Below are 9716 nucleotides of genomic sequence, written 5' to 3' on the forward strand. Positions count from 1 at the left end.
ACAGCAACTAAACTCTAAAAATTCACAGCGTTTTATTATAATCGTGTTCTCATTATAATGTTATGTATATGACAGTAGTTATTAATGTTCTGCATTTCTGTTTTGAGCTGTGCGTGCTGAAGATGACCATAGAATGAAGCATTTGATAGCAGGTTTTTAATCAATGGGATTTAACTGATCATTTATCTCATATAGAATACACTTCATTATTTATACAACATAACGTTAATATTACGACTTATAGGCTATCTGCACAAAATGCCCCGAATGCACATGAACGTGTCTGCGCGGCTCTGAATGAACTCCTTTTGTGGACACGTTCTTCACGCAACAATGTGCAGAAACACAGCAACTAAACTCAAAAAATTCACAGCGTTTTATTATAATAGTGTTTTCATTATAATTGTTATGTATATGACAGTCCCAGTAATAGTTATTTATATTCTGCATTGTTGTTTGTCCTGCTCGCGCTGCGTGCTGAAGATATAATCACCGTAGTACTACAATGAAGCGCTTTACTGCAGCGCAACTCAACCAAATGCATCTTATACGAGATAAATAATATATACACGATATATATAAACCGGCTGAAATGTTTTGAAATCACTTGTACCCTACCTGATCTAAAAAATCCAGTTTTACACTCTGCCTGTGTCCATTTGAGTCTTGTTAAAGTTTTAAATCCCTGCCGCCAAGATGCTCCTCTGTCGGTCACGGATTATGGAAAGTGAAACTTAAATCTATAGGGGTGGTTGGATTTATTCACGCACATTAAAATATTTATTTGAAGCTTCTTTCTTTTCAGATTCTTATTTACAGCATTATTTTAATAGGCTGTATATTAACTTATTGGGAGAAAACCGGTAGTTCTATGTGAAATCAGACATTTGAGCACCCCCATACAGCCAAAATAGCATGATCATAACACCCCGCGAATATTCGGCTGTGAGATTGGTAGTCGAATCAGGCTCCTCCTATCGAAGCTTCGAATCTTCGACTATTTGGGGTCACCCCAACAAAAAATCCAGAAATATTCATAAAATATAAAAATATTTTTATCATTTACTTTTTTCCAAGTTAAATATATACATTGTGTCAAATCTTGCATATGATTCTTGCTTCATTATATTACATTTTCAAAATGTTTGCAATTTTTAGTTACAAAGCAGATGAAGTATCAAAACCTTTTACATTCTTGCATCACTACCAGAAATAAAATGAATTGATTCACAGTGGTTTCCCATTCTCTTGTGTGTAAGTGCGGTTCTCCCGTACAGCCAAGTGAATCACAAACGCTCAAATGAATCATTAAAAAGAGCCGGTTCAAAATTCATTTGGGAAATGAACATCTCAAAACCCTACAACAGCCCTCTGTGACTTCACATGGCTAATGCTAACCGCAGGCCACAACGTCATCGTTGTTGTATGGAAATGACTTAATCCCGTACACATCCTTCTCGCCAAAGCGAACACAAACGGTCAAGTGTGTTGACTCTGTGGGTGGCTTGAAGCTCCATCCAAACAGAACCTTTAGGAAAAAGAAACAGTCCATTAAGATGCCGCTCTGAGACGATGTTTGTATGGTTGTTTGAACAGGCCGAGGTCTCGTAGTCATACGAAGGTAGTCAGTGATCGTGGATCATCTCGTGTGCGGCCCGCGGGGCGTCTGGCTCTCTCTCGCACCACCGTTTCGTTTGTTTTTTCTGCTGAATCTTGTTTTTCTCTCCCGATCACGCTCTCTTCCTGGGCCTGGAGCGTGATTCGGTCTCCTGACAGATGGAGGAGGTTGAATCCCACAGTCTGGGATTGTCGTTGTTTTTCGCTCTTCCAGATGAACTATCCCACAATGCATCTGTTCTTGTTAGGAAGTGATCCTTTTACACTTGACGTTTTATTCCTGGTACATTTTTACACCGTTCTAGGTTCTGTCACCCCTAATTAAATCTTAACATCATCCATTAGTTGAGAGTCTATAAAACTGCTCCGGATGTGTGTGAAACCTCTTTAATTCCTCTGGCACGGCGTTCCACTTCACCGCAAAGGACTTTTGAGGACTTTTTTGAGCTGAGAGCCAATGAAAAGATTCATTAGTGCTGCTTGCTAAGGCAAGAATCATCATTATTACTGATAATACTTAGGGTTAGGGATTTGAACAAAGCCATAAATCATAGATTATCCCACACAGTTTCTTCTATAAGCAAGTTTCGCGCTAAAGATTTTTTTTTTTACACTTTTATGCATTATTACTTATCTTTTGAACTGATAAATGCCTTTTGTAGGTGTCTAAAGAGTAGCACCCATTACACCACTAAATGTTCAACAGGAAAATTAAATTAATTATTTGAATGTTGTTTGCATGTATTTTTCATAGTTAAAATAATTTGATATTTTAATGTTTTTGCATAAATTAGATTTTACTAATACATTATTATTATTATTATATTCACAGTGCATTTTATTGATTTACTTAAATATGTTTATGGTTTTTACTAGCAAATTATTATTAATATTGTTCATAAAAATAAAAATAATAATCAAAATAAATTTTATTGTAGTCTATTGTTAAAGTTTTTTTTTTGTTTTTTTCACCACTAAATAATAATAACAATAATAATTTATTATTATTATTATTCACAGTGCATTTTATTGATTTATTTAAATGTGTTTACGGTTTTTACAAGTAAATTATCATTAATATTGTTTTATTAATAATAATAATACAATTTTAATGTAGTCTATTGAGACTTTAACATTGTATTACGTTTACATGTTTAAATGTTTACATAAATTATTCAAGATTTTTATATTTTTTCACCACTAAAATTATTATTATTATTAAAACAATATTAATATTAATATTATATTAATATTTTATTCACAGGTCATGTTTGTAATTGTTGTTAAATTTATATTGTGTTTTTTTTTGTCAAATATTTATAATTTTTACTATACTACTACTAATAATAATGACAACAACAACAATAATAATAATAATAATAATAATATCCACAATGAATGTTTGTTGTAGTCTATTGTTAAATTGCTATTTTAATGTGTTTAGCAATTATTTTTACTGTTAATTATTTACTAAATTATTTACTAAACTTTTATTATTATTGACAATACTTAGAATTTGTATTTTTATTGTAGTAGTATATTGATTATTAACTTGTTTAGCATTGTGTATTGTGTCAGAAATTAAGCATTAATTCATTACTTTTTGCATGTTTGCTATTGGTTACTTTAACAGTAAAATAATCTGTATATCATATCAGTCCATCTGTGAAAAATGAATATTAGTTAAACACCTCTCTGATGTTCCACAGAATATATCAAAATGTAGTTCTTAATTGATTTATACAAGATTGTTTTCTCTTTATTTAGCTGCGTTTGTGCTGGTTCTGAAAGGCCGGCCGTGTTGCAAACGTAAGAATGACAGGTTGTAATTTCACACGTTTTATTGTCTGTCTGTCTGGTTCCCCCTCTGTGCTCCTGCGTGCCGTGTATCTGCAGACTAAATCACAGCTGTCAGCACAGCCTCTGTGCTGTAACATAAGCCCACTGTCCACACAGTTACGGGAGTATCGCAGAGAACCCAACACGCTCCTGCTCTCTGAGTCTCCAAAAGTCTTCTCAGGACAGGAGAGGGACAGCGGGAGGGGTGGGAGGAAAAGTTTGAGAGCGGTCGAGCCGATAGACAAAGACACAAGGAAGCTGCACTGCACCGGAGCGCAGAAGTCCAGAGTCAGCAACTTCTATTGATTAAAAACTAACCTTCCAGTTTCTCCACTGCGCTTGCGGTGAGCAATAGAATTTAAACGAGCCGTACGCTAGAGCCTTCCACGCCGATGTCTGGGACATTTCCAACCGGAGTGAAGCCACTCAATCTCACATATCATTTCATTCCTCTTAACTACATTAGATCATCTACCAGATTAACCTGCTGGAGCATTATATGAAGCCTAGATGATATAATAAACTATTAATGTATTCATTAATATTGCACATTATTATGTTATATAAATATATATATATATATTCAAAACTAACCACAGTTATATAGATATAATATGTGATATTTATGTATGCATGTGCGTGTGTGTGCGTGTGTGTGTGTGTGTATGGATTTATACATGAATACATAAATGCAGTAACAGTAATGTTTATTAAGTATTATAAGACATTACAATAGCTTTATGATGTCTTTTGAATATTTTAAAATGTATCATTTGTTTACGGACTTTATATAAAGTGTATTTGGAGGTATAGTGTATAATAATAAATAAAAAATACCTCATAGGCCTAAAAGTAACACTGAATATGAAGTTATGTGAATGTAGTGCATTATGAAAATATTCTAAATTATTTTAAATAATTATATAGTATTCACATATACCTTTAGTACAAGGTATCATATTGTACATGTTATATAACAAAAAAAAAAGAAAATTATTTTTTTACGAAGTGTTTATATAATACCTTATTAAAATATGCATATAATTATTTAAAATAAATACAATTCACATATACATTTAGTGTAAGGTGTCATATGTATATATTGTAAAATATAAGAAATATTTACATATGAGGTGTATATATATATATATATATATATATATATATATATATTATGTAATCTGACAAAGAAAAAATGCTTTATGAAGCCATATATATATATATATTAATTTATTTATATAAAATAATACAATATTTACATGCATGTGTGTATGTGTATATTATATACACACACCTTTATATGACATTATAAAAAATAATAAAATAAAAAAAATCACTTTAAAGCCTGTTTGTATTATGCTTTATAAAATTTTTCAAAATGTATGCAATTATTTAAAATAAGTAAAAATATGTAAATATTTAGCATGTCTATTTACACACTTTTATATGACATTATAAAAATGATAAATATTTACTAATATTTACACCTTTATATGACATTATAAAAAATAATAAAAATACAATTAATAAGTAAATATTTAGCATGTCTTGTTCTCATGTTATGTATGTTAAGTATGTTATCTCTGAATATCATGATAATATATTTATATAAAATTATATTACAGAAATGTAAAAAATAGAACTTATATTAAGTGTATATACAGTATAATGCATTAAAAATGCGAAATATCTTAATTGAATGCAAAATTATGTTAATTGAATCAAAGTTTAGTTATATAAAGTTATTTAAAGTTAGTTTCATAAAGTGTGCAATAATGATAGAAAACAAGAAACTGTAACTCTGGTGTGCAGTCTTGTGTTGTTATTAGAGGGCAGTCCTTCAGCACTTCATTCTGATTGGCTGAAAACTCCGTGGGCTTAATTAATCACGGCTACTGATTGGTGGACATCATGTGCGCATGATGAGCCGAGCGGTGGGAGGAGCGAGCGAATCACTGAACACATTGAATCAAAAGCTTGTGTATTTGCAGCGAGGGCCGGACGGGGCAGATCGCATCACGTCACTCGGACAGAATGGCGGCCAGAAAGAGAATAGCAAGAAAGGAAGCAGGGAAAGAGGGATCAGAGAGGGACAGAAAGAAAGAGGGATAAGGGCCTTGCTAATGATAGTCACGTATACGACTGTCTGGTTGTCCCTGGCAACCAGACATGATGTAACACCAGGATGAACTTGGAACTTGGTGGGAGGAGGGAAGCTGGAAAGGGGAGGGAAGAACGAAGGGAAAAAGTGGGCGAGCACCGAACAACACTTGCTCACTTGCTGGAAATGTGAACAATGGAGCACAGCAATCAATAAGCCCATTTCACTGAAGGATTACAGGGGTGCAGCGCGCTAACCTCACCACTCCAGTCCACAGACGGCCGTGTGGCGGAAAGCGCTGCAGAGGCATTCAGAGAGAGGGAACAGATGGACAGGAACAGGAAGAGAAACAATGTTGTCGAGCTGAGCCCTCACAGAGTCAAGCACCGTCTTGAAACCTCACCACGCTGATACAAAAGTGACCCCATAAGAAAACAACAAGCGCTGTATGCTTTTCTGTTTGCCATTATAATACTGATACTATATGAATGACAGTTCTGGGGGTTATAATCAGTCTTAAACCTTCCAAAGAAGGTAATAACAAAAGGATTGGGGGTCTTAGTTGACATGAAACTGCAGTCACAACTTTTATATATTTATTTTATTTTTATGTTTAGTTTTTTGCATTGTGGCGTAGTTCGAAAGTGTGTATTCAGCCAGAAAAGAAATGTACGACAAGACCTGATTTTATCCTTTGAGAATTGATTGAATCATGAAAGTAGTCTTTATATATAATGATGTATATAATGATGGCAAAAATATATATAAAATATATATAGTTCACACACTGCTGATGACACTGATTGTTCATTGAAATCGTTGAACTTGCCTCACCGATCTGTTCCTCTCTGTGTTGTTGCAGTGGTACCTGGGCTAAAGACTCCCGACACGGACCGGCCGCTCCCGAGGTCACATGACCACCCCCTCTGTCTCCCCTGAGTACGACCCGCAAACATGTACACCAGTCTGAACAGAGAGAAGCCACTTGCTGCCCCAGTACCGGACAGACCCATAGCATGGCTCCAGCAGAACCCCGCCAAGCCCTGGAACAAGAAGAACCGACTCAACGCGCTTACACCCACTTACTATATATCTATATAGTCCATATGTATTCTTCCATATGTATGGTTTATATGCCTATATTCATATATAGTAGCTGTCCAGCTCTTCTGAGGGTGGAGCTCGAAAAAAAAAAAGAAGAGCTTTCTTTTCTCGGAAACGTGCACGTTTTTTTTTCTTTTGTTTGTTTTTGTTGTGTTTTTGGTTCACCCTCACAGATAGACGAGGAAAACATAACATGACGTAATCAAAGAGCTTCCCGCTTCTGTGCCTGTGGTCTTAAAGTGAATTCTAAGGCATTTCCAACGCAGTCTGTGGCCAAGGGTCGCATACCCACAACCACCCGGAGGTCGGAGCTCTGCCTTTCAATCACTCGTGTTTTGACGGATCAATACGGTTTTCGTATCGGTGAACGTTGGAGGTTTCGCCTGGGTCAGATATGCCACCAGCTAAAAATCTCTATTGCGTCTGCTGGCCAGGACCATTTCCTCCCCTTTCCACCATCATCACCACCACCATCAACACACCATGTCAGATCAAGAACTTTCAAGGACTCAACCAAACCCATTTTTTCAGTTGTTTTGTGTCATGTTGGGGCAGGCGATGAAGAAGTCATGAACGGTGATGTTTGATACCAGGTCATTTTACGGTATGCTAACGGGAGATCTCCCTCCCCACTTGGAGGCATGTTCATATTTTGTGTTTTTCGTACAAAAATCATCGCGATTCTTTCTAATCTTCCTAAACCCCAGCGGAAGGTCTGTCACACACCAAGGGCCAAGTGAAGGTTCGATCTTCCATAAACTGCAAGAAAAGGTTAACCGTGAATACTGAATTGAGGAAAGTGCAATTTTGTTGGGTAGATGTTGGATTGTTAAATATCTTTGTAAGATAGATCGTTGAAGCGATTGTTGAAAAGTATATATATAAATATATATATTTTTCTTCCTAGTCCGTTCACACCTCCAGGACTCTAAAATATCGGGGTACAAAAAAGAAAAAAAAACACGTAAAGAGGAAAATAGAACAAATAGCCTTGTGAGAAATAAGGGGAGCTGTAATTGATTTTTCTGTTGTTGTTTTTTATGTGTTTGTTTGCTTGTTCATCGATTGTTAGCATTGTAGAACAAATATCCCTTTAAGAAATATCAACGTTTAAACAATCAATTTAGTTCATTTCCAAAACGCTACAGCAAATATTTTAATTTAACCGAGCACATAATGAAATACGTAAGAAAATTAGCCGTTTGCGAAATCATGAATGAAAAAATCGACTGTTTAAATGCGAACGCAAGAGGCGAAATACGGAACTAACTTCCTCGCTGACACTTTCAAAAGCGTCGCGCAAAAATGTGAAGATCCAGCTTCCCTCGCATGCCATTTTTGTTGTTTTTTTGAGTTTTTGTTCGTTTCCTGTACGAAACATATATATATATAAATATATACACTTACAGTCTCATCCACCGTCGATCAAAGCTCAGTAAAGTTTAAAAAAAAAATTTTAAAGAAAATAATCTGCATGTTCTAGTGTTAGTGACAAATTTTTACATAGATTACGTAGAGTTAAAGTAGTGTGAAAAACATTGTAATCCCAACATCGAGCACTTGCCGATCAAGTATTTGTTTGGTCCTTTAAAAAAAGGGTATTTTTACTGCTGTTCTCACAATCAACCAGCTAAACATCTCTCTGACTCTTCTTAGGTTGTCGTCATTTCTATAAAGTCTCCCTTCCTCCTTTATTCCCGTCAGAACAATCGTTTTCATACGTACGCACTTCATCGTCCCTTTTCCAACTGCACGAACAATTCCACATCGATGTGCCTTGAGCGATGGTCTAGTTCTGAGTTATTGCACAAGCTGCAATGTGGAGATGTGAATATTTTTTTACCTTATCATCCCACCTTCCACATGTAGTCATTTGGAGAGAGTCAAATTAGTGCTAATTGATAATACACAGTATTGCTCTCCATTTAACTACATATCGCCACTTTCGGTCGTCCGTTGCTTCGAAAATCCCATCGTTTACACTTCAATCAGTTGAAAGTCAATCATTCGCCCGAGAAAATGCGTAACGCGAAGGTTTTTGTGTCATCGTGCCCTTTTTTCTCCAATTTAACAGTAGTGTATTGATATTTATGGATGTTGCTGCAATTTCTAAATGACGACTACTTTTTCTTTTTTCGGACTTCCTGGATTTTTTTTCGTTCCCAGAGATGAATAATGAGGAAAAGATTAATATGCAATACTTGCTTGCACTCATGTAGTCATTTTTGATTTTTTTTTTACCACCAAAGTGAGCACTTGACAGGTCAAGTGGCTGAACGTCAGTGTGTTTTTCATGCCCATGACACGAGAAAATGCCATTGATCAGCCTCACTTGGGTTTCACACAAACAATCATCAATGTTTTCGCATACTTTGTTTTTTCGGTCAATCAACCAAGCCTTAAAAACGAGGAAACGTCCTTTCCATCACAAACACACAAAAGCGAACACGTCCAGGACAAAAAATATGCCCAGTTTTTGTACATTTTGACAAAGTTCCATGTTATATTAATTGTTTACCTGTTTATTTTCTATTGCATACATCATTTAAGAAAAAACAAAAAACGAATTATGGGGACGAATTTCCCAGGCATATGATGTGATGATTTAGTAGTTACACTTGTGTGGGGTTTTTTTAGCGTGATTTTTTTTGTCATTGTCCTTGCCTACCCTTTAGAAATGAGTTGGGCATTACTTTCTTAATCGTATGCACTAAATATAAAATAATGACAATTGTGATAATTGAGAAAAAAATTCAAAAAAATACAAACAAAAAAAAGCTTCCAGGGCTTAAAAGAGCGAAGGGAAACACGATTGCACGGATATTTTTTTTTTTTTGTCACAAAAACCTTGTTTCGAGCAGCCTGGCATCTAATCAGCGAGATTGGCTGTGTGTGTAAGATAATGACAAAATTGCACCCTTTTTAAAGAAAGAAAAAAAGAGAAAAAGAATTTCAAGCAATAGTTTGGGCAGTCTGTTTTGTTCTCGTGTTGTGTGTGTAATTTAGTTTTTTGGTACAACGTTGGAGAAGACGCTGGAGAAGCGAACAAACCGAA

The 9716-nt window shown here is 35.3% G+C and overlaps 1 protein-coding gene across 1 annotated transcript in view; it reads left to right on the forward strand.

Annotated features, from left to right (window-relative positions):
- LOC107731539 (nuclear factor 1 A-type-like) overlaps window positions 1–9497 on the forward strand; it is a 37647-nt gene extending 28150 nt beyond the window's left edge. The window contains exon 6 of the mRNA XM_016542653.1: window positions 6420–9497. Within this exon, the coding sequence (XP_016398139.1) occupies window positions 6420–6434 (15 nt within the window). The 3' untranslated portion in view covers window positions 6435–9497. The remainder of the gene's footprint in view (window positions 1–6419) is intronic.
- Window positions 9498–9716: the final 219 nt, after the last annotated feature.

This window comes from Sinocyclocheilus rhinocerous, unplaced genomic scaffold, assembly GCF_001515625.1.
Source record: "Sinocyclocheilus rhinocerous isolate Xijiao unplaced genomic scaffold, SAMN03320098_v1.1 scaffold4355, whole genome shotgun sequence".
Classification (NCBI taxonomy): Eukaryota; Metazoa; Chordata; class Actinopteri; order Cypriniformes; family Cyprinidae; genus Sinocyclocheilus; species Sinocyclocheilus rhinocerous.